The following is a 26,402-nucleotide window of genomic DNA, read 5'->3' on the forward strand; positions in this document are numbered from 1 at the left end:
ATGAACTCGGTTTGTTACGGAAAGAAATTTCTGAAGTGAAAAGCTGCGTTGATGGTTTGAAGAAGCCTGAGAAGGTACATGTTGAAAGTGATGTGATTTCACAGGTGGCACGATATGAATTGCCAGCAGTTTGTGAGCCGTTGGACTTCCATTGTTCCTTGAACAAAGATCCTCATACGAGCTCGTATGCAGATGTGGTTCAATCTCGTGCACCTGCTGTCAAAGCTAAACGTCCATCACAATCTGATCGACTACCGACAAAGGCATCTGAAAATCTGTCCGTGAATAGAGAAGGGGAGTTCACTGTGGTATCGCGTCGTTCTAAACGTCGCCCTCCGCCTGTTATTGGTACTGCGAAATTTAGTGAAGAATCCACAATCAAAGCTGTTCGCTCTCATCCTCCTTTCAAATTTTTATTACTCAATTCGCGCCTACAACGACTCCAGAAGCGGTTATTTCTTTCATCAAAAATCGCTGCCAAGTTATAGTCAAATGTGAACAATTAAAAACCAAATATGACACATATGCATCATTTTTGATTGAAACAACTCGTGAGTTTGCCGACAAAATACGTGACCCGGCAATATGGCCAACTGGAATTCTCGTCCGCAGATATTATTAATTTATGACATTACGTCTTTCATCTATAACTGCCGTGCAATAAAGTCATCCATTGACGCGATTAGGACCCTTTGTAAAGATCATGATATTATTCTTGTGCAAGAACACTGGCTGACGGAAGCGGAACTGCCTCTTCTTTCGAGAATTCACAAGGACTTTAACGCATGTGGTGTTTCTGCTATCAATGACAACTGTGGAATTCGCGTCGGGCGGCCGTTCGGTGGCGTTGCCTTCTTATGGCGCAAGTCCTTGGGACAAATTTTCACGATTAAATACCTCAACGATACGGGACTTTTAGGTGCTGAAATAGTTACATCCTCCAGAAAGCTATTTATTGTTTGTGCGTATCTTCCGACCTGTTCTAGAGAAAACTATGATAGTTATATGAGTTATTTGGCAAAAATCAAAAGTATTATTGATGAGGTTGACACTACGAATGTTATCATTCTCGGCGATTTTAATGCCAATTTCGGTACGTTTTTTGCGAGTGAGCTTGATACTTTTTGTATTGAAAATAATTTGCATATCTCTGATGCTGAAAAGCTTGGTAGATTCGATGAAAACTTTACATTTATTAGTGAGGCGCATGGTAGTACTGGTTGGTTGGATCATATTCTGAGCACCCATGCAGTGCATAATGCTATTTCTGACATTGGTATAATGTATGATTGTATGTCATCCGATCATTTTCCTCTTTGTGTAAATATTGATATTATTGAGCTTGTTCATACTGACCCAATTCGACAGAACGTGACCAATTCTCATGAAAAACCTAATTGGAGTAAAGCAACGCCTAGGAATCTGTCTGCCTATGAATATATAACCGATTGCTTACTCCGTAGAGTGGAAATCCCCAGCAATTCTCTCGCGTGTCGAGATCCTAATTGTAAGAACGTTGAGCACCTTCGCAATCTGAACTCATTGTATTTGAATATTGTCAGTTGTCTTAAATCAGCTGCTCAGAACTGTATTCCTATTTCGAAAGCAGACGGTCATGGGTTTAAAGCTATTCCAGGGTGGAATGAACATGTGCGCGAGTTCCACAGTGCCGCTCGTGATGCATTTAAGTTATGGGCCTCCAATGGTAAGCCTAGGTATGGTCCGCTTTTTGATCTTATGCGCAAAACGCGTGCAAAATTTAAATCTGCTTTACGGGCGTGTAAAAGAGATGAAATTCAAGCCAAAGCCGATGCTTTGGCTAACAACTTGACGCGGGGGGCTCACGTAAGTTTTGGCATTCTGTTCACACCACTCGTGGTTGTCTATCTTCGCTTCCGACTAGTGTAGGTGGGTGCACTGGTCACGAGAATGTTGCTGATATGTGGAAACAACATTATGAAAAATTGCTTAATTCTGTTTCGAACTGTCGTGATAAAAGTTTTGTATTATCGACATTAAATGATACTGGTTTCCATAATGCGATGGTGGTTACTGCAAATGAAGTAAAAGGGTGTATCAATAAGCTAGAAAAGGGAAAGGCATGGGTAATGATGGTATTGCAGCTGAACATCTTATTTATGCTAGTTCAATCCTTAGCGTTTTATTGAGTCTATGCTTTACTGGATTTTTTACACATGGATATTTACCCGAGACTTTAATGCATGCGATCATTTGTCCCGTCGTGAAGGACAAATCTAAGGATGTTACTTCTGTGGATAATTATAGACCCATTGCAATTGTGACGGCCATTTCAAAGGTATTTGAACTCTGTGTTCTTTCTCGTATAGATTCACTTTTAGATACCAGCAATTTACAATTTGGTTTTAAAAGTAACCACTCTACTGATATGTGTATTTTCGTGCTCAAAGAAATTGTAGATTTTTATAAAAGGCATAACTCGCCAGTGTATCTGTGTTTCATGGACGCAACGAAAGCTTTTGACAGGGTAAACCACTGGACTTTGTTTAGAAAATTGATCAACAGTAAGATACCTCTTTTCATTATTCGTATTTTACAATACTGGTACAGTAACCAATGTTTTTTTGTTCGCTGGGCATCTGCAGTTTCTAACTCTTTTGGGGTAACTAACGGTGTTCGTCAAGGTAGTATCCTTTCGCCCAAGCTGTTTGCCATGTATGTAGATGGTTTAAGTAGTAAGCTTAAGTCAGCCGGTGTGGGTTGTCACCTGGCAAATACCATTGTTAACCATTTGTTCTATGCCGATGATTTAGTCTTGATTTGTCCGTCGGTTAAAGCATTACAGAAACTAAGTAACGTTTGTGAACATTATGGGAATCAGCACGACATTATCTTTCATACTGCAAAGACAGAATGTATGGCAATTTTCCCAAAGTCCTGGAAAGCTCACAGTATGAGAATACCCTGTGTACTACTGTATGGTAAACCTCTTAAGTTTGTGTGTACAAAAAAGTATCTTGGCTATATTATGTCTTCTTCCAGTACAGATGATGCTGATGTGCAACGGCAGCTGCGGTGTTTTTATGCTAGAGCTAATTTTATTTTACGTAATTTTGGCAATTGCTCACATAAAGTGAAGTGTACTCTTTACAAGAGTTTTTTATATAGCGTTTATTGTCTTAATGTTTGGTGTAACTACAGTGTCAAACAAATGTCTTCACTGAAAGTAGCCTACAATAATGCATTGAGATTAATATTTAATCTGAAGCGTGATACAAGTATAAGTTTAAATTTTGTTAGTAGAAATATTCTGAATTTTACCTCGCTTCACCGTAAATTGTTGTTTGCATTTTGTGAACGGTTGTTGAAAAGCGAAAACCCTGTTATTCGCAGCTGTGTTAATTCAGACTCTTATTTTCAGTCCAGTTTCTGGAAACATTGTAAGAGTATTCTTCATTAAGTTTATTCTAGCTTTATTTCTTAGATGTAGTGTTGTATTTTTTTGTACATTTTACTGTATGGGTTTATGGCCTGAAATAAATAAATAATAATAATAATAATAATAACACGTATGTCACTGTGAAATCTACCTCTCATATTTCATTGAAACTTAACATGTACATAAGCTGTAAGAATTATTAATTAATTAAAGGTATACAGTCACCAGTAATCTAAATATGCCCATATATGGTCAAAGGGGCGTTCCTTGGTATTCAAAATGCCCAGCCCATGTGAGGGCGCCGTTTTTAAAAAGCGGTCACCCGCTTAAAATCTGTGATTGGCTAGAGTTTCTCTTTCCATGGTAACTGTGGTAAAATTAGAACAGATGACAGTATACCTTTAATTATCACAGACAAAATAAGAGTGCAATAGATCTTGCTATGCCATCTATCTATCTATCTATCTATCTTTCTATCTATCTATCTATCTATCTATCTATCTATCTATCTATCTATCTATCTATCTATTTTTCTATCTATCTATCTATCTCTCTCTCTATCTGTCTGTCTATCTGTCTGTCTGTCTGTCTGTCTGTCTGTCTGTCTGTCTGTCTAACTGTTTGCCTAACTACTGACGGACTGACCCGTCCATCCGCCTAACCGTATGTCACGCCATGTTCATGTGTTTAATGTTTGTATCATGTATTGATAAACGTTTCCAGATCGTTTCTGTAATGAAATACCCGGAAGGACAACCTGTCACCACAATGAGTAAATCCCAGCGATCTTTTGAAATCAACTCAGTGTCGGGAAAGACTGAAGACGTTGTTGCACTGCAGGAAAAGATCAATGAAGTTAGTAAAAATACCAGTTTATGCTTTTTAAAGATCCATTAGCTGTAACTTTCGTCATTTTTAAATGTTGTTTTGTTCTGTGTATCATCTGCAGTTTCTGGTTTGAATCCCTGAACCATGGAGAAACTCCTAATATTTAGCTCATTAATCTACTCTATATGAGTATAATCTGCATGTTATTGTTTAAATTTTGTATTCAGGTCCGGACTAGAATACATTTATCAACAATAACAATAGTCATTCCACGTATACAGGCTGCGTTGGAAAGCAGGACACCGGGCATTGGTCATGATGATCGGATTATAGTAAAATTGTGTAGTTGATACATTGAAACAGAGTAGTGAAAAATTAGTCAAAAGTTACAGCTTATGCTTTTTAATTAGATTGAATAAGGCATACCCTGTGCATTTCATATCTTACATTTTATTCTAAATGCTCATTCAACTTCCTTGTTCTGCATTTTGTTGTAGAACATTCCGTTTAATCCCCATCCTAGCCATTAAAATAGTTTATGAAAGCCGGCCTGCTAGTTGGAATAGTGGACAAAATAGTTTTGCAATTGCATGTTTGTGGTATCTAAACCCGAATATACACACTACATACATAAATGCGAATATACACGCGAATTGGAACGTTAAACAAAATCACTGGTAACGTTGTCTCGACTTTGTCTATTGCATGTTACTCAATATCAGAATGTTTGTTACACAATTATCGGCACTTTTGGTGGTCAAGTTTGATGTTTCCACAGACGGTTAAGGGCAATTTCAGATGTCACAGAATACATATCTCAACTATGTATTTCATCATGGACCTTCTGCTGTGGATAGAGGGACTGTGGTATATCGAATACATTCAGTTTGAACGATAAAACAAAATATCACATTAACTATCGTTCGAAAGCCCTCAAAGTATGTTCGTGGAACATTTCTCATCAGAGAGTGTCATCAGTTGTTTTACCGTGTAAAATAGCCAATGCCGATAATTATTGTGTGTACTTTCAGCTTGAAGCCGAAAACTCAAATCTAAGGAAGTTGCACAGCGCTAGATCGACCAATGATTTCACAAAGAGTACTGCTTCACTGGTTGCAGGAGACAATAACTACACACATCGGGGATGTGGAGTATGGTGTTTTGGAGCGACATGTGGATGTTATAGTCCTCAGGACAACTACATTTCAAGAATCGGGAATCAAGAATCGGAGAAGAAGTCAGAAGTTACTGTTTCCGAATTCTAAATATTACACTTATCTTTTACTTCATTGGAGGGCTTAATAGACTATTGTATTGAAATACGCGGTGGTGATTTGCAATAGGTGATGATAAGCTTACATTTACATTGTCCTTCATAAACTCTTGTATTTTTCATTCTTGTCTGAGGATTATTGAAATCGCCTATTTTCTAACGTTTCTTATCGGCCATTATTTCCTGTAGTTAGGTCCTATACAATAATACTGTTTTATTTCTTTATTAAGATTTATCCGACATAACCCATAAGAAGGGTCTATATTGAAGTGAGTGACCAAAACAGGTATAAAACACCTACACAAAATCAGTCCTCACACAACACACTACACAACGAGCAAAGAGAAAAAAGCTGAAGTAAAATATACATAAATTTAAAGTAAACTGACAGAAATGAAAAAACGAAAAACCATGTTTATATAGGCCTACATTTACAACAAGAGCAGCAGATTGTCCATATACAAGTGTTTTGAGGATCAAAGGAACTATGAAATTTGTTCCAATACCATTTTTATCGTCCAGTCAAATGCAATACAACGCAATTAGAGTTCCTGTCCCTTCCAAAACCTGAATATCAAGTTGTGAATTTCTGCTGCCACACTTGTGGTTAATTTGCTTGTTGGAAGACCATTTAAATTGTGACAAGTATCTCGATTCTGATAACATGCATTCAGAATGTTCGTATATACAATCGAGGCCTGCAGTTTATGTGAGTCACGGATCTATAGCTAGTAACTGTTTGGTTTCTCGTGTAATCACAACATGATGATCAGGGCCTTTTATCAGAAATGGAAGTCAATAATGTTAGGAATGCTTGAAATGCTTTTGATCAAAATTTAAATCAATTTCATGAACGCTAAACAAATAGTAACTTTCGTACATTGAATCAAAGCTCAAGATTTTCAGTCAAGTTGGGTATAAGTTGCAATTTTTGACGTTAAATATTTACGATGAATCACGCGTTTAATCACAGGGAACAGATGAAAGGACCCTGGGGTGGGGAGGAGGGTTTTTTGTGTGCAACGGTTTACCTTATTTGATTTTATTAATTTTGACTGTGATATTTCAAATAAAGAGTTCAACTCCACACCGTCTGACTGCTTTATATATTACCGACAATTCCTTATCTCCTCTCCAACTTGTGTATACACCACTGTAATTGCTCCGAAAACATTGCCAACTTGCTAATCCGCTGTCCGTATCAGCGGATTAAGTGATTGAGTCAACACCACAGCCGTCACACACGTAGTAAAATAAGGATTTTAATGCGTGTGGGACGGCTGTGGTGTTGACTCAATCACTTAATCCGCCAATACGGACAGCGGATTAGCAAGTTGGCAATGTTTTCGGAGCAATTACAGTGGTGTATACACAAGTTGGAGAGGAGATAAGGACTTGTCGGTAATATATAAAGCTGTCAGACGGTGTGGAGTTGAATCTTTATTTGAAATATCACAGTCAAAATTAACAAAATTAGGCTACTTGTAGCAATAAAGAAAACAGTCAGACGGTGTGGAGTTGAACTCTTTATTTGAAATATCACAGTCAAAATTAATAAAAATTAAATAAGGTAAACCGTTGCACAAAAAAACCCCTCCCTCCCCACCCCAGGGACTGATTTCTTTCCCCTATGGTTTAATTTTCTTTATCAAGCTTGAGAGCCAAATCCAGGCTTCTGCCGCTACATGACCAGATCCAGAGGGCTATTCGGTATAGGACAGGATCGAGGCTGCTTATCGGTAAGGACTATACCCGAAACTGCTTGAGGAATTATTCGGAAATCTATACCGCTATCCTAATTTATAGATATCTGCCGAAGTATATGAAGTTAGATTCAGTAAAACGTTTTCTTTGGGGGTACAGAAATTTCAGTTAATGTTGAAAATGAGATCATACATGACAACTCCTACTAGACTAGTGCAAAAAATAGGAAGAAACATTTAGCTAGTTCCATAGTATAGTTATAGCTAGCTGGTTCCATAGTATAGCGATGTAAATTGTGATGATAACTGTGACTCCATGCATGCTTGTTGAAAAGTGAATTCGTGGTTATCCGTTTTCTTCTTCTCTAATAACTTCAAATTGACACGTTCTTTTTTGTATATATCTATTATCTCTTAAAGCTTAGTGTACCGTTACGATGTTTCCATTTCTCACATAAACCGTATATTTTTGTCTTTTTTGATATGAAGCTTAAATTTTAGCATGTGATGATATAAAATTATTATCTAGTTATAAATGTTTCTTTACATGATAAAAACTTTTTAAAAATACGTCGAGCATGTCATATTGGAATGTAAGCATATTGTTTTAGCGAACAATTTTTTGGTCATTTTAATATTCAACTTATTACAGCATGTGGAGAACACAAATGGTACATTTTCCGACGTGGGGGGGGGGGGCAAGGGGGGGGGGGCAAATAACGCATAAAAACGAATACAAATCAGAAACGTATCATTTTCATACTTTCGTGAAATGTTTTCTTAAAGGGACTCCATGATTCGCTTTACCGATCATCGGTTAGTGCAGCTTTAAATGTTACAGGTAGAATACGCCCCATGGACGGATAATCGGACTTAGAAATACCTACTGTACAATACTTTACTTGTTTGCTGCGCGTTTCGAAGCTCGAGGTATTAATTTTGTGAAAATCGAAAATTTAATTTTTCCCAATGAAGTAACGTGTCATTTTAAATTTTAAACATTGGTAAATTACAAGGGATTTGTTTGCCTATCACCAGATAACCCTGTTTTATGCTTGATATGAAAGAGCGGCAATTAATTTTTTATTGAGGAAAGTTTTGGTAAAAGTTGAAAACTTGGAGTTTCGAGGCGCATACTTCTTGAATATTGAGATACAGCACGACCGTAACTTTTCGAACCAAAATCAATTTGCCAGTCCGAGTTGCAGCAAATTTCTGTTTTTATAATCGTAATTTCACTATTTTTAGGGTGTAGGTTTTTTGCTATCTTTTAAGACTGGTATGTATTGTAATATGATATGATTTATTCACATACTATTCAGCAGAGTAAAGTTTTTGTGGTTTAGTGCATGCAAGTTTTAGCGTTTCTTCTAATGCCGAAAAAAGGACAGTTAATTCGTATAATAAAAACCATTCACCATTCTCACCATGACAGTAATAATTGATCATTTATTGCCAATAGTATAACAGGAAAATATAAATAACATCATAATTAGTATTAATTAGTTAAATATTCATGGGGATAATACTATGATTTTAAAGTAAACACATTCCACTGAAAACCCGTGTCAAGAAAGACTAGGATTTGGTGCATGGCTGCAATATATCGGATTATACAGCCACGCAGAATCCTTAACTGTACAGTATCGGTTTATCTTTGGTCGTTAATTTGGAAAATTTTATGTAACTTTCCGGAGCGTTGTTTTGAAAAAGTGTTATGGTAACAAAGACACTCAATGTAAATGGAGTTGAACTTACTCACAGAGACAAGCCCAAGGGAAAACGTCTAAACACATACTGTGTCACGATGTTCTCCAAAAGTTTTGCGAAAAGACAAACTAAAAGTAAAAGACGGAAAGAAGAGAAGAAGGGCGATTTGTTCAAATTTCTTAGATCAGAGAATCATAGTTTACACTGTGGATCTTCCAGAAATATATTTGACATTGTGATGATCGCTGAGCATTATTTTTACAAATTGTGGTCAAGTGTGAACTGTTCGTTTTGTTGATCTGTTACACGCCGAGGAAATCCTTCAGGAATCTCTAGTGCTCTTTCCCAAATAGCAGTCAACCTCTCCCCACGATTTAATGGAATCAAAGGTTGATAAGAAAACAGTCCTTGTGGTATCAAACTACAGGGACTTCGTATCAAATCTATAAAGTACTTATTAAATTCTTGGTAATAAAGCATACATTAGAGAACTTTGCAAATAAAAATGCATGATTCTCAAAATATATTATCCTGATGAGGTCTAGCCCTACGGCCCTAAACTAACAGAAATTAGAATATGCAAATGTAAAAATTCGAATGATCTTCAACGCGTGAATATATGTCAATAGATAAAATATAAAATAAGCACATAAATATTTTTATAAATCTGCAATGAAAGATACACTAGACTCTTCAGTTTGTAGGATAGGCAATCAGGAACACACGTTGCTGAATCCAGTAGAGTTGATTCATAGAAGCACCTCATTTATGACAAAAACCAAATAGACGATGAGGATTTACCCTCCGATCTAAGTATCGTACATTTCCTGTGGTGATATTGCAAAGGCAATACCAAGCAACATCCAGCAAAAATCAATCAAACAAACAAACAAACAAACAAACAAAACAAAACAAAAATATCTTGGCGTGATCTCTTCTCTGAAAAAACATGGCGGTTTGTGTTAAACTCCGATGGGTTAGAACACAATCGAAATCATAAACTTACAATAGAGTTCTTGTACGGTAATACTTACAAACAATTACAGGAGTTGGAACAATATTTCATATTTGTAGTGAAACGGATAATTTGCTTTTTTGGGTGACAAAGCGATGCACAAGTTACTTCTATGTCATTAACAAGGCATAGATCAGTGTCCAGTGTCCAGTAATGCTAGCTGAGGATTTCAGTGTAGATGTTCGTAATGGTCAGATATTTCATCGAGTTGATCATCAAAGAAGTTGTCAGCGAATCGGAACATTTGCCGTAGTGCACTCAAAGCAAGAATGTCGACCTTTGTTTCGAGTTCAAGTTCACATTCGTAGTTTTTGATTGGCAGTATACTGGAACGTGGCAGACCCAGCTTGTAGCTGATTTCTTCGACTTTTTCTCGTAAATATTTACTACGGTAGACAAACGCCAAGTCTCTGTTTACGTATGGACAAGCCGTGTCGATCTTTGTTAATAGTACAATTAGTGGAATACCTGAAAAGAGATGAGATGAGTGACTTTTAGCACGCACACATACATATATGGATGGATACATAGATAATCAAGTAATCTTTGTTTAACCGAACATTTCCTCATAATTAATGCTGACCGATCAAAGCTATCGAATACGCGTTCACTGTCAAAATGTGACAGCACCAGGACAAATGTGAAACGTTGAACTTCCAATAACCTACTGAAATATATGGTTATTAAATATGCCCACCAAAATAATTAGTATTTATAGAATTTACCACCACCTAAGACTGTAGTATCATGATAAGTCCCAACCATATAAAAGAAAAACAGAAAAGCTAGATCTGTCGGAAGATTGCAAGAGGCATCAAGGAACTTTGGACAGATACATACAGGCACACACATCTCTCTGTCTCCCCGCCCCTCTCTTTTTCTCTCTCCGCTCCCTCCCTACCCCGTGTCTGTCTGTCTGTCTGTCTGTCTGTCTGTCTGCCTGTCTGTCTGCCTGTCTGTCTGTCTGTCTGTCTGTCTGTCTGTCTGTCTGTCTGTCTGTCTGTCTGTCTGTCTCTCTCTCTCTCTCTCTCTCTCTCTCTCTCTCTCTCTCTCTCTCTCTCTCTCTCTCTCTCTCTCTCTCTCTCTCAGATAAACATATGACTGAAAATGTTCTGTCAATAAATCTTAGAACCGGACGGTTGCAATGTAAGTAGGAACATACCTCGCTGGTTCACATGAGTTCTTATAGCAGCAAACTTTTCAATCATATTAGGTGACATGACACTCACAGTACTGCAGTCCACCACGAAAACTACGCAATGTATTTTTTCAGCCAGAGTTGGAGTACTGATGAAACCTGGTATATCCGGAGTGATTCGTAGAGCGGGATTGAACTGTGTGTGTGAATGAAGGCAATGGTTATTGTTAGTATTGTATCGCAACTCAACAGACTTTCATTCTGTTGCAGTCCGGTCATTTTAACATAAGCTTTTGAGTGTGTGTCAAGATAGTCATTAAATCAGCTGAGATCTTCAATCTTTCCAAGAAACCTATTTAAACGGAAATGGATCCCGTTTTAAATGATTTCAGAAAGAAGCACACAACATGATTGGAACTAATTTGGGATAATTTGATCTTCATATTTTTCAAATTTCTCAAAAGTTTTTGGTGCCATATAGCTGAATGTTGCAATATTACAAATTACTCTAAAAACAAATGTGTAACTTAAAAGAAAAGTAGATGAGCTTACATTTGCAGGTTAAAACGACCTTACTTCACCATCCAATTATCCCAAATTAGTTCCAATCGTGTTACACCCTTTTTGCCATTAATACGAAAAATGTGTGGGCAACTTACATGACGTCATAGATAGTATAAATGATGATACTTCAAAAGTTCTGCAGACAATGATTTGACTCTGAGTGCGTTGACTGATATTCCGCGATGCGATGACATATCGTTACAATATTATAGTGAAAGGATTATTGCTGTTACTTAACACTGTTCAATTTTGTTTCGTTAATACATCTCCATCCTTTTCATGCACTAAACGACGCATGCGTCGTCTAGAGGGCGGCAAAGTTGGAAATGTTCGCAATACGTATATGATAAAAATAGCAAGTTGAAGACACTTTTGATTAATAATCTGATAAGGTAAATAACTACAGACTGAGATTTGTAAAAATAGCTTTTACCCCCATGAAGTGTCATTGCATACCTTAAACTGCCATTGCTATAATTCACAATCAAATCTTTACCTGATATCTGTCTGGAATGTTACCATCTAGCAAGTATGGGATATCGGAGACGTCTAAGCCCATCGTTTCCTCTAATCCCATGGTATCGCACAACCTGAAATTCAAGGGGTCTCCGCCCCGGCTAGAGCGAACCTCGTAAGTGCGAAACTATAAGAGACAAGAAGACATGTCGAAGAGTTAGAAGAATTCCTTCAGGTGCAAGGCCGTGTGAAAGTGAGTCAGTCAACCTTTCTTGATTAGATGATCAGTGTCATTCACCTCATTTGTCCGCCTGTAAATATGTGCATGATGCCATATAGTGTGTAAATCCCTGAATGTACCCACTCGTCATCATTTTACTAATAATGTGTCGTGAGGTTCCATGAAGCGCATCTGATAACAATTGAATTATTTTATTTCACTATCGAAGCCGTTATTTGCTGTGTGCCTACCCTTGTTGTGAGACTGTGAGGGACACTGCCCATGTTGGCTTGGCTTGTCACGTGACCACGGTAGATTGAGTTGATGGTGTTAAAGAAACTAGATTTGCCAGCACCAATCTGACCAAGCATCAATATACGAAACTGTCTCACGCCAAAACACTCCAGAGGACGATGGTGGGCTATTTCTTGCTTTAAATTTGCCCGTGTTCTGCAAAATGATATAACAACAGATGGTTTTTTTCATTAGCAGATGTTTGCAAGACAGTGACGGATGTCGTCTTGAGGTATTTTAAAGAGTTTATAGAGTGCCGGATGTCGTCTTGATGTGTTTGTAAATAGTTTATAGAAAGTAGTTAATCGATACTTCGCAGTCAATGTTGGAAACCAAAAGAAATAGATGAGGATATTACAAATTATAGATGATACCATGATTTATGAAAAATGAAGAAAGTGTTTCTTACTGTTGGTCCCAATGTTGTCCTCTCCATGCTTCTGACTCTGGTAGAAGCCCTCCTTTACTTTGACGGCTTTGTGGTGCTTCTACAACGGGAGAAACTAGCGCCGGTTTTGACGCATTATGCAATAGCGCTAACGACAACAAAGATGGTGGTTCGTCATCCCTCGAAGTTCTTGATGATGTCGCTTGTTTTGACGTCGTTTTTGTCGGCCGTAGAGTTGGTGAGTCTGAGGAATTCGAGATGTGCGTACATTAATTAACTGGATACAATTTACTTCAAGGTACATACCTGGCCTTTGCTCCCACAAAAGAGGCTTAGAACCCACGCATTCATAACGAGACATTCTTATAATAAAATAAAAATATGTTAACTTGTAATATTTGCTATTGATTTACTCGCAAAACTAAACCACCGGGTTTTCGTGGTCCTTAAGTTCATGACATTGAACATAAACTTTCTCCGGAAGCATGACATTGTGAGCATATTGTGTCAGATTCATTCATATCTATTTTCGAACGAAACTCGACATTGTAAACAAGCATGTAAAGACTTTGGACCTCCCTGACTTCAAAACAAACTCACTGCAAAATGATAAAGATGTCAACGACACAGGGTTCCCACAAGCAACGGAGTGTCGTAGTGGTTGATGTAGGCAACCAAAAGTGATGCATGGCACTCAATTTTACACTTTCACTGAGTGGTCAAATTATTACACTCATACCGAAGAAAATGTGATAAATACTACAAATCACAAAAAATACGTACGAGAAGAGAGAAACTACCTTTCTGCTATTGTCTTTCTGGTCACATGAAAGTAATAAACAGTTTCTTTGTGTGATTCCTGTACCAAGCATTTCACACTTTGGTGCCTCAGAAATAAACCTACGTTGACCAGCTTTTGAAACAAGCCTTGGTACATCACATTCCTGCTAATAAGCAGACCGTGTCCAATGATTTAATACATTGAGATTGACGGTAAATAAACTGGATAAATATTGTGGACAAGTGGCATTCGTACATTAAAACATTAACATTTCCGTAAATAAAAATACACTGTCATCGATATGACATTAAGCGATGAAAAAATAGATATCCTCAAGAAAAATCAAAGGGAAGTTCAAAAACTGTACGTAACGCTCATTTCTGGATAGTGGAAACTTTTTCAGTGTTTTTTTTTTATTCTTTTACATTACCTCACACAATACAAAAATAGTCACAAGAGCACTCTGCAACAATACCACAATAAAGCACCATACGATACTCATGTATGACTTCAATCTGAGAAAAAACCTTATATGCATGCATGCTTAATTTCTTACATGAGTAGGTTTCACGGAGGTTTGTCAAGAGTCACCGATGAAATTTTACCATATTAAACTCGGGACATGCGAATGAACAAATCAGCAATATGAACATAAGGTGCCAGCTTCATTCATGAAACTCAACTTATGAGGGGTTGTTATTAATTGGTACTTTGTTTTACTGATATTTAAACACGTACGATTTGCCGTCATCGAATTTGATATTCGGCGAATGCTACTATTTATGGCCTTATTTGCCCGTTGCAAGTGTGTAGTTATCTGTAGTCACCGGCGTACATATTTAATGAGGATGAGCCATGCCTGCAGTCAAGGATTGGCGACCTGGCCAAAATGGTTTTAGTGAAAGGTCTGTGTCGGCCCTTGGCCCAGTTGATACCCAAATAGTTGGCCCAGAGCGAGACTGACATATTACAGATAGGCTGGCGATTCAAATACAGTGCGAGCACGCCAGGCCCGAAGACGGCCTTTGGCCCGAGTCTGAAATCAGCTGTAGAGACCATATTGCAGCATGTATCGTAAATATCAAAAGCTCTCGGATAGGCGGTAGAATCACAGACTGGGCGTAAGAAAAGGTATTCTACATAACGTAGACTCCTTACCGGTTAACTGATAGACTTCAATTTCCCTGAAATTAAAATCATTTGGTCCAAGCAGGTCATGGGGCTCAAACTTTTCGTAGTCAAAATTCCCAGTAGCCCCTGGTTGACAAAACCCATTTGTCTTAGTAAAACCGTTGGTTCCTTTTCGATGTGGACCATGAAAGAGGGTTAAAGTACTTCCGACAGCGCCGAATGATGGACCATATGAGGCCTTGTGGTACACCTGACTCTGGGGTAAAATTAATGACAAAGATATTTAAATTAGAGAGAGAGAGAGAGAGAGAGAGAGAGAGAGAGAGAGAGAGCGAAGAAAACACACGCTTTATGTTTGACTCATAAAGTTGCTGATGCACACATGTATAATGCCGCGTGTTCGACCAGTGCCTGAAGTTACTGTTTGTCTTTCAAAATATCGTGAATATGTCCACTTTAATCGTGGTCTCAATGGTGAACTTTTTTTTTATAATCATGGTCAGACACGAGGGGCGGTTTTTATAGCGACTGGTATTTTTGGACTTGACCAGATCCAGGACTAGTTTTGTAATTACATTTGATTTCTGTGAAGGAACAAATTTATTAGAGTTCTTACCCTTTGGTGCTCGCTATACACAGCCATGGATCTTCTCACAAACGGATCAAAGACATCATGTGCACTGTATAGGCGAAACAAGAATGATGCATTGTCTTGTTTACCCTGGTTAACACTTGTCCATGGAATCTGAGTGTAACCTCCGAAAACGTATCCATAGGAGTTATAGGCCACGGTGATAGTGTCACTCTTGTCATCACACAGTCGATGGAATACTGAAGGGTCAAACCCGTCAACGGAACCCTTGTAAATTAACAGAAACTGTGCATACGGTCGCTTAAGCCAAAGACGCAGTTGTTCAATGTCTTTCTGTGTCAACATCTGAGGTATCGGGATGTTGCTCCGTCTTGGTGAAGAAGGCTCCTCGCTCCTTTCATTGTCTGAAATATACACATATATAAAACAATATATCTTTTATGAATTTATCTTTTAAGTTAAGGCATCATATAACACGAAAAAATTATTCTTATGCATAAACTAATTTTGAAATACATTCCGCATTTTTGGAGGTAATGTGCGTTATGACTCTTATCCCTGCAGCGGAAAATCTGGTGACAATACGTTTAGTCGTGCCTTTTTTAAACCGACAGTTCACACACTGCATGGACGTTTCTGATTCAACTCACCCGATGCGGACGTTATTGATTGACTTTCCTGAAGAGTTGCAGCTTCTTCTCTCATGCTTGCGTCGTCGCTCTCTGATTTGCAAATTAAACAAACAAACAAACAAACAATTTAGGCCTCACGTAGGAAAATGACATGAACTAAACTTCGCAGGATACTGAAGACGATTTAGTGTATGACTTCTCGGTTACGGCATGCCTATGCGCTATGCTCTCAACCAAGAGTAGCGTTTACCGTAACCTAGGAGAGATCTTAGACTAAATGCAGTTTGTACAAATGAAATCTATGCATTCAACAGTGAAACAACACGCAGCACCATAGGATATATCAAAAAATGATCCAATCATCTCATCGTTTACGTGAATAGTGAGCGTTATCCAATTTCTGTAAACTGTGATTTAAATTTGTCGATTCAAGAGAAAGTGAGGAATTCTAGCTCTTTGTATACTTTCTGCTGCATGGCCCTGGGGTAACACACGTATACACATGTAGTGAAATGCCCTCCAGATGGCCAATTTTAAATGAATTTGCATGATAATAACTTAGTGACGAATATCTTTATTTCATTGTTGAAGTTTTAATCGTTTGTACACAAAGAAATGCTTCTCAACATGAGCGAACGCGAACGTGCCTATAGTACACTTGAGGACGCAAATAGGAAGGCCGTCATTTTGATGATAAAGCAAAACAAAAAATAAACATAACGAGGACAGCTTGGCAATGGTTCAGCACACTAAAGGTCAGTTAGTGATAATATCTCATTTCCTTCATTACGAACTATTCTAAAAATGTCCACTTTGTCCGCACAGACAACAAGGCACTGTTAATGTTTTGCCTTGTATTACATGTTCTACAAGACCTCGGTGATTTCTCTTTGACAGGAACAGAGATGACAGCCGTAGAAGGAATATGACCAAAATAATTATATTTATAGCCTGTCCATGCTCGTAATAGTCTCTGTTTATTTACATGACATATGCACATAAAGATAGACGACTTTAGTCGCAATGATTACTGAATCGCAAAATACGCTGTGGAGGTCAGAAAGGATAAAAATCAAATAACTAATTTGTCCTAATCTGCAACCGAAAACAAGTACGCCATAGCACTGTAGGATGAGTACAAAAGGTAGTAGGGGAGAAAAATCGGTCGTTAATATTTTGTTAGGTTATGTGAAATATACTCGTCAACTTGTCAATAATGCCGCTGTATGTATAAAGTATTATTAAACTGCTCGAAGTCGGGAATTAAGGTAACAGTTACTGTCAAGTGAGACTAAACTTACACAAAAGTATAGGGCAGATAGCACAGCACATTGCGTGATCATCGAAATCTTCAATGAGAATAAGAATTTAGCAAGTCGGGGACTGAAATGGACTATTAAGAGTTTTCTTGCAATATTTGTGATCATAATTTTAAAAGCATGACGTACCACTTGGCTGGTATCCGACCTCTAGATTCTCCACGTCCTCTGCCAAATTATTCATAGAAGAGAAGATCAGCTGCTACGACAAAGAAAAAAGGATCGTGATCAACTTACATCTCGGACTTTGCTGGATTTGTACGGTCAGCCTGAGTGCAGGTGGTTTTTAAAACCTAGCTGTATATTTTGAGCGACGCTCTGGTCGTGTGCCTTATTTTGGAAAGCCAAATGTCGAACTCCTACGTCACGGTCAGGGAATGGTTGCGTAAAAATACACCTTTTTTGCAGTAATTGTGTGATTTATATATCAACTGAAATTCGTTTCACGTACGCATTTATGGTTTAATTTTCCAATATTTCTGTACAGTGTTAGGCCTTGTCAAGTGTTTTTAATGTTAAGCAGGAACAAATCCGAAAAGAAGGATAAAAAGAAAATTAAGCAGACACTGACATAAAAAAACATGAAGTGCTGTTGACCAACTATGTTGTGACATATCTGGATGACAAATGAACGTGTTGTCATTTGGCTCTTCAAACTGTATTGTCTTATGGTCTACTTTGGGACGATTCTTCCACCATGGTTGAGTTGGACCGCTCCCTTTAGATAAATGACTGAGCGAAGGGATACAAGTGAAATCCTTTCAACCAAACTTCCTTTGCATGGTGACACTGCTATAAAAACAAGAAATATGTTGACCTGGCCATGGCAGGGGATGTTTAGTTCTGTGAGGGTCGTCCTTTGAACACAATGGCGATCCGTCCCTAATGCCACAAAGTATCAGACCATGGAGTTCTACATCGGTTTCCCATTGATCTGGGGGGGGGGGGGGGCATGTACTTAAATAAAATATTGGTATTCCCTTGATTTAAAAGCTATGGGTGGACAACTCTACTCGAGGGCACAACAACATTTAACAGTACTCAGTCGAACGCAAGCTATATATTTGAATTGCATATCGCTGATGTATCTATAGGAGGCACTGGTGAGTTTGAGGGTATGTATGTGTGCAACCTCCATGGACGGGGTCAGCGGTACCATGCTTTGAGTGACATCTGGCTTTTGTCCATTGTTTTTCGTACACGTTTTCGCTCCGTCAAAACACGTTCAACGTGTAATCACGAAACCACCACAGCATACAAATTTCCCGACACAGTGTAGCTCCAACTTGTTTTCAGTGATTTAACAACACGACTGTGTACAGGGACTGCCTAAAATCCTAGGGAACCTATTAAACTCCTAAAAATACCATAACCCATTTCAATAAGTGGCGTTAACTTACCCAAGCATCAGCGGCGACTTTTCAACTTTCTCGATCGTTATCGCCTTCTTGATGGTATACGGTACAATGTAACTCAACGTTCCAATGTTGTCAGTGGTGACGATATTATTACGCCGATGAAATATGGTGTAAAGTAACAAATATGGCCGGTGGATGTGGTACAGGGTCGGGTGTATGTCAACGACAGATTACCAGTATGACTGCTTTATGAGGTAAGTGTAGGGAACCAGCCTGCATAATAAGAGTTGTGAGTGAAGAATCTCTCAATTGCTTTCACCCCCTCTGCAATTCTCTTTCTGTGGACTGGTTCCCTGCAAGTACAATTTTTGCTGTTTTTTAGGGTTCCTGTGAGTCGCTGGTTTTGAAAAAATATTTATAAAAACGTTAAAAACTCGACACTTCTGATCATTGATGTCTTTAAGGTGGAATGTAACCTGCAGAGTTTTAAGGCGTGGAAATAAATTTTGGGAAAGCTTATCACAGTTTGAATAATTCATGAAGAGTGTTCAGATGTTAATAATACTTTGTTGAGTGTGCGCATTAACTACGTTGCCTCCATTTTTGTAGGCTTCCAATACGACAGGCGTAGCAGCCACTCGGCCAGTTTGTTTACACTATTACGCCGTCTGATTTTTACTTGCATTATGCTCGGTGGACTGGCATTGCTTCAGGTACGGACGGCTTTACGAAACGCCGTATTTTAGGCTGGATAACCGGACTTAGCCATATTGAAGTTAGTCCTTTCTGGGTTTGAAGAGGAGAGACCATGTCCTCACCGGAAAAAAATCAAAACGCCCAGGAAAGGCGTCCACCCAGTTCAAGCGTTAAGAAGCAGGAAGGGTCTTCACGCAAGATGGCGGCTAACAATACTCAGGACACAGGTAAACGCAGCAGCTGGCTTGGCCTATCGAGGTCAAAGAAGAAATATAACTTTCGCACCCAACCCACCTATTCAGAACCCCCCGATGAAGACCCTTTAGCCAAACCAGTTGAAGACAAACGCGATATACCGACGCTTTTGGAACGTTTGGACGTAAGTGACTTTCACTTAATGCTTTGAATGGCATATGCCATATGGTTTTGTACCCAACCACTCAAACATTTTACTCGTACATTGTGGAGTTTCGTAGTGAAATGGACAGATTGTTTCGATTTCACCCGTCTACTGCACAGTGTTACGACAAAATAAAGATATATTTAGACAGCTTGTGCAGTGAAGGGGGCTTGCTATGCTACGTGTCACTGACATGAAATGAAGGAACGGATTTGACTTCAGCCATCTTTTTGCTGAATAATTCCAGTCATAATAATTTGGCCTTCAAGCGTGTTTTTTTTTAGAAATTATATTGCTCGTATTTCTTTTGCGACGACAGGTCGGAAGCATGGACGTTTGGCGTCATAACATTACCCAATGTATTCGTCGAAAATTCAAATTCACAAGTTAATCGCCACTTTCCTTTCGCATATTCACACCTACTAACATGGCTAATAATGGACGCAGTGCCTAATATGACAAAGATTGCTTTTGATGATGTTGACGCACCATAGTTAACACATGTTAAGCATTAATTAGCGGCTAGATTGGTCATAGATTGGACAGAGGCAAGCAAATTCGTAAAACCACCTGTTGATACCTTATGAGAGAGAACGTTAGTGCAGAGCCTAACTAGTATCAATATTGAGTACATGTATGTTATCGACTGCGACAGCATGCAGTCGATATTTGTTTTCTGTCCGCTTTATTTGCTGAGGGAACTGCAGTGGTAGGAGGTTACAAAAGTTTTCATGGGCTACACAAGTAGCAAATTGTAGTGGTTTGTTGAAGCTGTTACAGGGCGACAAAAACAACACTTGTATTTTATGATACAGACATTCTCCCGTTCTGGTGTGGGAGACTGCCAAGACAATTTTGATTCAGCCGTAGATACTGGAACATTACTATGGATAAGCTTACATGGTAAAACGATGAGCGTGATCGATTTATAACAGCTCAGTTAATTTACATTGTATGTCCCAATCGGGACCATAGTGTATAAATGCGTTGTCAGACATTTTTTCACGGAGGCAAAACCCTGGCCGCCCCTTGACGTGGATGAATGTTAGGTATAATAGGCCACTTCTATGACCCCTGTGTGACCCTTAGGCATTTGTTGATATGAGTTTGCCATCGTGAGTTCAAACTGTACAACGGTCAACCATACCATACAATTTATGTACTCCAACTCCTATTAAAACAAACAAATTGAATTTTCTTTGTTACAAATGGGATAAGATTTCGATGTTGTATACCATAAAAATGCCAGGGTGTAAGGTCACTCGGGGGTCATTATTATTATTATTATAAGACTTTATTTAAACTCGAGAAACTGTTTAGCCTGAGGTTCTTCTCACACAGAGTCGAGTATAACAACATTTACAATATTTACATTAAAAAAATAATTCAGGAAGAAAACTTTATACTGAAAAGAAATGTAAAAAAGTGGCCTATTCATGTGATTTCATGAATGATTAAATGTATTTTCATTCTGTTTCATTTTATTCGACATTACATATTGTCTTTCATTGGCTTTAATAGTTTAATTGTCGTAGATGTCACTTTGGAATACATATCTAAGTGTCATTGTTCATCTAAATGATCCTGCATTTCACTGAACGGCAAGCCATTCAATTTATTAACTGTGGGTCCCTTATCAAAACTTCCCAGAAAATTGGCTTTTGTAAAAAAGACAAAGAAAATGAGCCTTGAAGAATGTTTCGAGATCATGTAGTACCACTGTACCGTCATTGTTTAAAGCCCCAGTGCTGCTAACTTTTGATAATAATTTCACCATTTTTATTTTGAATGTGAACCATAATTTCTTGTTCTTCTCTCCAAAGAATGTTGATATACATAGTATCCAGCTTGTCAACTCAGCCCCTATGGTTGTAAACTGCATTTTTATTGTTGAAAACTGACTTCTGGTCCGGACTAGAATTCGAATGTACACAATAACCATGCATTTTACACATGTAGACGCTAAGTTGACAAGCTAAAAAGTGGGCGTTTCAACATTCTTTGGGGAGTAGAATAAGAAGTTGCAATTGATTTATAAAATAAAAATAATGAAAAAACCATCATAAGTTAGCAGTTCTGGGGCTTTAAAATAGCGGTTGCACAATTGAGATGCAAATGAAGGACAAGCCGATATTCTACGTATACGCCAGAGTTTTTGCTCATAATGAGTACGACAATCAGAGTTTGTTTACAAACAAAATAAAAGTTTTTGAAACAATGCAGATATCAGTGATCCGTAATTCACAATGCTTAGATTTGAGGGATGTATCGATTATGGTCAGACACAGTACGAACTACAGATCTCTGAGGCGCCTCCAGCTCTTCAGCAGATGTAGGGCTCGGCAAGTCGTCAAAAAGCCAATAAAGCCTGTTATTGCATAAAAGTGTATTATATTTAGCGTTGGTAAGTGAAAAATAGGGACATAAGCCGGCCTCGCTCGGAATGCGCTTTACTCCTCACATCGTAATAATCTCTGCGCATAATCGACGGGAGAATTATTTATGGTTATATTGTGAGTGGAGTCGAGTCTCTTCAAAGAGGTTATCAGACTCTATCATGATGGCGTTTATGAGACAAGGTACAATTGGGTCATTCAAAGCGGTTATCGGACTGTACCATAGTGACGTTTACGAGACAGTGTACAATTGGGTCAAGACTCTAAATAATGACCTGATTTCTTCATGCCATGCCAATGATTTGCTGTCAAAAACAAATGTCTGTAATACACTGCATTCCTTCAAAAGGAGACAACGTTACCTGGCCAAGTATTCACTTTAACCAGCCAATATCAGATTTAGCTGTTTCTGGTTATCGATTCTCTGGCTTCGTACAGTAGTCGTGATGATTTTGTCATGCATGATCAGTCTTGCCGTGGCCTCGGTTCATTGGAAACTGTAGGAAATGGCCAAATGGTAGGCTGACAGAACCTTGTTTTGTCTTCGTCATTACCATCTATTTTCCATACTTCTACGTCACACGTTGACATAGTGGGATAGGTTTAGAAAAACATTTCGCGGCATCTTCTAATGGCTAGTCCTGATTTTTATCTGTTCTTTGACAATCTCTTATAGGACCTCAAATACAGCGTCCACTGGTAAAACATATTTGCCGCCAATCAAAATTCTCGCGACGTAGAACAAGTTTGCTGAATGATAAAAATTGTTTGTATACAAAGCTTACCACCCTATAGTTTGAAACGAAACCAAGTCACGTTGAAACAAAAGTGTAAGGCCGTTAGTAATGCCGTCGACAGAATGCTTCATCTTTTATCCAATCAAATATAGCTACATATATCAAACATACAAAGTTTTGTGCTGACTTTATGAGATACATTCTACTATATGTTGAGTAGCATATGTTGAATTAGAGAAGAAGTGGAACAGAATTTGTAAAGTTGTATCAATGCCTAACAGAACTAAGATTAGCTTTGTGTGGACATTTGTATCATAGCCAATAGTTCTGCTGTGTTTTGCCATTCGTTAAGTTTTTAATCGAAAATCTTACCTCTGATAACTGTGCAAGGACTGACCAATATGTATGTTAAGTGGTGAATCTAACTGCATCGTTTCCAACATAGCCTTACAGACTTCTCTCTGTAGCCTATACATATGGCAACACCGGTAGCGTTCACGTTCAAGTAGCTGAGCACATACAGATAAATTTCACTACATCTATACATAGTAAATGACATTTTAATTAATGCTTAAGGATATGAACGAGTTAAGTATTCCCATTAAATGACTTCATGCAACATTAAGGCTTTCAGGCTGGTTTTGTAACGTTTGGTAACGATAAAAAATTTATTCTTTTAAAATCCAGACTTTGGAACATTCCAACGTGGATGACATCATAGCTCTACAGAAGACAGTAATTTCACGACTGGTAGAGGAAAACAAGTCATTGAAATCTCAGAAATCTTACGCTGATGTTTTAAGGGCAGAAAATGCGGAAATAAAGAAGGAACTAAAAGAACTAAAAGACAACAGAACTATGCAGGAATTTTTACAAAAAGACAATATCAAACAAAATGGCATAAATATAGACGAATCCAACAGCACAGTGGTCGACGTTCTTACAAAGGAGATCCGAGACTTGAAGGCAGAAAATTCACGGATGAAAATTGTTAACGAACAACTCAAGTATGCTAAAGAACAGTTGCAAATTGCACTTGATCACCAGTCAAGACAGATCAAGGAAAATTCTGGAACCATACCTCAGAGCTCGCAGAACGGTCTTTCGCATGTCAACGGACACCACAATCCATCACTCCCGGCAACGACGTCTACTCGCGGCACTCACTCAAGGGCTTCAAGTCGTTCTTCATTCTCATCTCCCGCCGTCAGTACTTGCAATGACGAAATTGAAGAGCTTGAAGATGAGAACGATGACAGTGAAGGAGAATACCCTGCAGCTGAAGGGTACCCATCACAAAATTCTTACCGAGGTGCTAAAGATAGACGATCGACTTCTATACAGATGGGTAAGTTTTAACGAGTAGTTTTGACAAATCATCCGTGTACTGGAGGAATCTGGAAAACTATGAGGCGAGAAATGTAAAAATTAAACAATTAGTGTATTTTAGCTCCAAACTGTTGTACATATTTATATCACTGAAATCGGCGTCCGTCGTCTATCTGTACTGTCTACACTGTGAAACACCTAACATACCACTTAACAGTTTGGCGTAAAGGTGAATTGGTTGTAAAAAGGAATTTTATTTGTTCAAATAGCGATGCTGGTTCCATAATGCGCAAATACTTAAAGATGTGAAAGTTGTCATGAATGAAAGAATTCGGGAACTGTAGGTTCAAATGCTCTGATATTTGGACTATATATTCATCAGGATGTTCTAATTAACATGCATTTGCATAAAACATTGCATATTTATAGTTTTCACACTTTCATCTGTCATTTTCCGTCAAAATTATTTTCTTGTACATTTACCTTTGTAATAGCTTTCAAAGTAAGTTTGTATATTCCTATGGAAAACCTCAGCCCAATGTATTTTCTAAATGATGACGAAGTCGTTTGCGTATTTCAATTGAGGCCACTTTGACTAAACTCTGAAAACATTTTATTGCAGTAATGGAGTAAAATTGACATCAAATACAGTAATGAAGTAAAATTGACATGAAACGCATGTCTTAGTCACAGTTTCATTGGCGTTCATAGGGTGATCAAAGACAAGTTTGACACAAAAGATGATACCACGATTTTAAACTCGTTGGACACAAAGATGCCGCGATATGTAATTGAAACTACATGTACCACTGCAAACAGACTGTCCGTATAGCAGAAAGTAAGCATTAACACAAATTCTATAGCTCATCACAGTCTTTGAAATTTACTTTCAGTTCCCTGTATTTGCAAAGTATCTGGTGTACTGCATCACTGTGACGAGATTCTCGTAGAACGCGTGAGGTTTAATCTCCGGTCTCGTGGACTTGACCTAAAACTTGAAGTGTGGTCGAAATCGACGATGTCAATCGGCAAGCTTTGTCTCGTCTTCTGTCTGAACGCATCAAGACTCGGTACTGACGTGGACAACGCACTGAAGGGGATCAGTGGTAAGCTGTGCTACAAAATACCATGCATTTCAATGGTCTTTTCATCCTTTTATGTATGAACAAGGGGCGTGTTATCCAAAACTGTACATGTACAAGGCCATTTCACGCATTCAAAGCAATTGGAATTTCGTAGCATTTATGTGTATACGTCAATGACACATGGGCATTGATCCAATTATCGAAGGAAAGACAAAACTCCAGCGTGACTACAATAAGTACAAATAAGCTGTATTATTATGCTCAATTTCAGACGAAGCTGAGGTTGTTCTGATTGTGATGCATCACCTTCCTCGTCAGCAAAACAGAATGGACCCGCAGAGTGAAAGTATCATAGGAAAAAGAGACAACATCTGTTTGGTAGTAGATATGTTCTTTTTTGAGAAAGAAGGACTCTATGATTGTGAACAGAATGATAAGGGATTGGCTAAAATCGTCCGACTTTTCGAAATGCTGTGTTGAAGAAAGGATCCTGGATCTGCCAGGGATGTCCGAACAAGCAAAGACCTGTAGGGTTGCAAAGTGGATATTTTACGTGTGAATCACGACCTTCCACAATTTATTGGAACAAAATTATACTTTGTTGTGTACCCACATATATTTGACAGTCTAAATCAAATCCGACAACACATGCACTTTTTACCGCCATATGCAGTTTAGTTTCATATCCAAATTCAAGTTAATCCTACAGAGTGTTGTCTAATTTTATAACTTTGAATTTCAGCATTTAATTTTTCCCCATATTCCCTGTGTGTATGCGAAAAACAACGGCCCGCTGTTTTCACGTGGCAACGCCGTGCCAAAGCAAATTTCTCGTGAACATGAATAACATCCCAATGTCCATACTTTTATTCGTTTTCGGCCATCGATAATTGTTTATACGTATAATTCAGTGAGAAAACTAGAAATGATGACATTAAG

At 38.3% G+C, this 26,402-nt stretch overlaps 3 protein-coding genes across 5 annotated transcripts in view; 2 read left to right on the forward strand and 1 right to left on the reverse strand.

Moving 5' to 3' along the window:
* LOC139148911 (gamma-aminobutyric acid type B receptor subunit 2-like) overlaps nucleotides 1-6,606 on the forward strand; it is a 33,207-nt gene extending 26,601 nt beyond the window's left edge. The window contains exons 18-19 of the mRNA XM_070720363.1: nucleotides 4,142-4,273; nucleotides 5,278-6,606. Coding sequence (XP_070576464.1) covers nucleotides 4,142-4,273; nucleotides 5,278-5,511 — 366 coding nt within the window. The 3' untranslated portion in view covers nucleotides 5,512-6,606. The remainder of the gene's footprint in view (nucleotides 1-4,141; nucleotides 4,274-5,277) is intronic.
* A 2,045-nt stretch (nucleotides 6,607-8,651) lies between these two features.
* Nucleotides 8,652-19,090, reverse strand: LOC139148912 (interferon-induced protein 44-like). Of its 3 annotated transcripts, none has more exons than XM_070720365.1 (10): nucleotides 18,863-19,090; nucleotides 17,592-17,664; nucleotides 16,162-16,233; nucleotides 15,536-15,915; nucleotides 14,947-15,175; nucleotides 13,029-13,251; nucleotides 12,577-12,775; nucleotides 12,146-12,292; nucleotides 11,110-11,281; nucleotides 8,652-10,415 (listed from the first exon to the last, which is right to left on the reverse strand). In XM_070720365.1, exons 2-10 carry the CDS (start codon nucleotides 17,644-17,646, stop codon nucleotides 10,117-10,119), a joined length of 1,776 nt encoding a protein of 591 aa, XP_070576466.1. In that variant the 5' UTR covers nucleotides 17,647-17,664; nucleotides 18,863-19,090; the 3' UTR covers nucleotides 8,652-10,116. The 3 variants fall into 3 exon arrangements, with proteins under 3 accessions (XP_070576466.1, XP_070576465.1, XP_070576467.1); XM_070720364.1 differs by having other exon boundaries at nucleotides 17,592-17,661; nucleotides 18,863-19,080; XM_070720366.1 differs by lacking the exon at nucleotides 17,592-17,664 and having other exon boundaries at nucleotides 18,863-19,068.
* A 339-nt stretch (nucleotides 19,091-19,429) lies between these two features.
* On the forward strand, nucleotides 19,430-26,402 carry LOC139148914 (uncharacterized). The gene is made up of 4 exons (XM_070720367.1): nucleotides 19,430-19,895; nucleotides 23,737-24,397; nucleotides 25,272-25,484; nucleotides 25,735-26,402. The coding sequence occupies exons 1-4, from the start codon at nucleotides 19,629-19,631 to the stop codon at nucleotides 25,941-25,943; spliced, it is 1,350 nt and encodes a 449-aa protein (XP_070576468.1). The 5' UTR covers nucleotides 19,430-19,628; the 3' UTR covers nucleotides 25,944-26,402.

Source organism: Ptychodera flava, chromosome 14, assembly GCF_041260155.1.
Source record: "Ptychodera flava strain L36383 chromosome 14, AS_Pfla_20210202, whole genome shotgun sequence".
NCBI classification, from domain to species: Eukaryota; Metazoa; Hemichordata; class Enteropneusta; family Ptychoderidae; genus Ptychodera; species Ptychodera flava.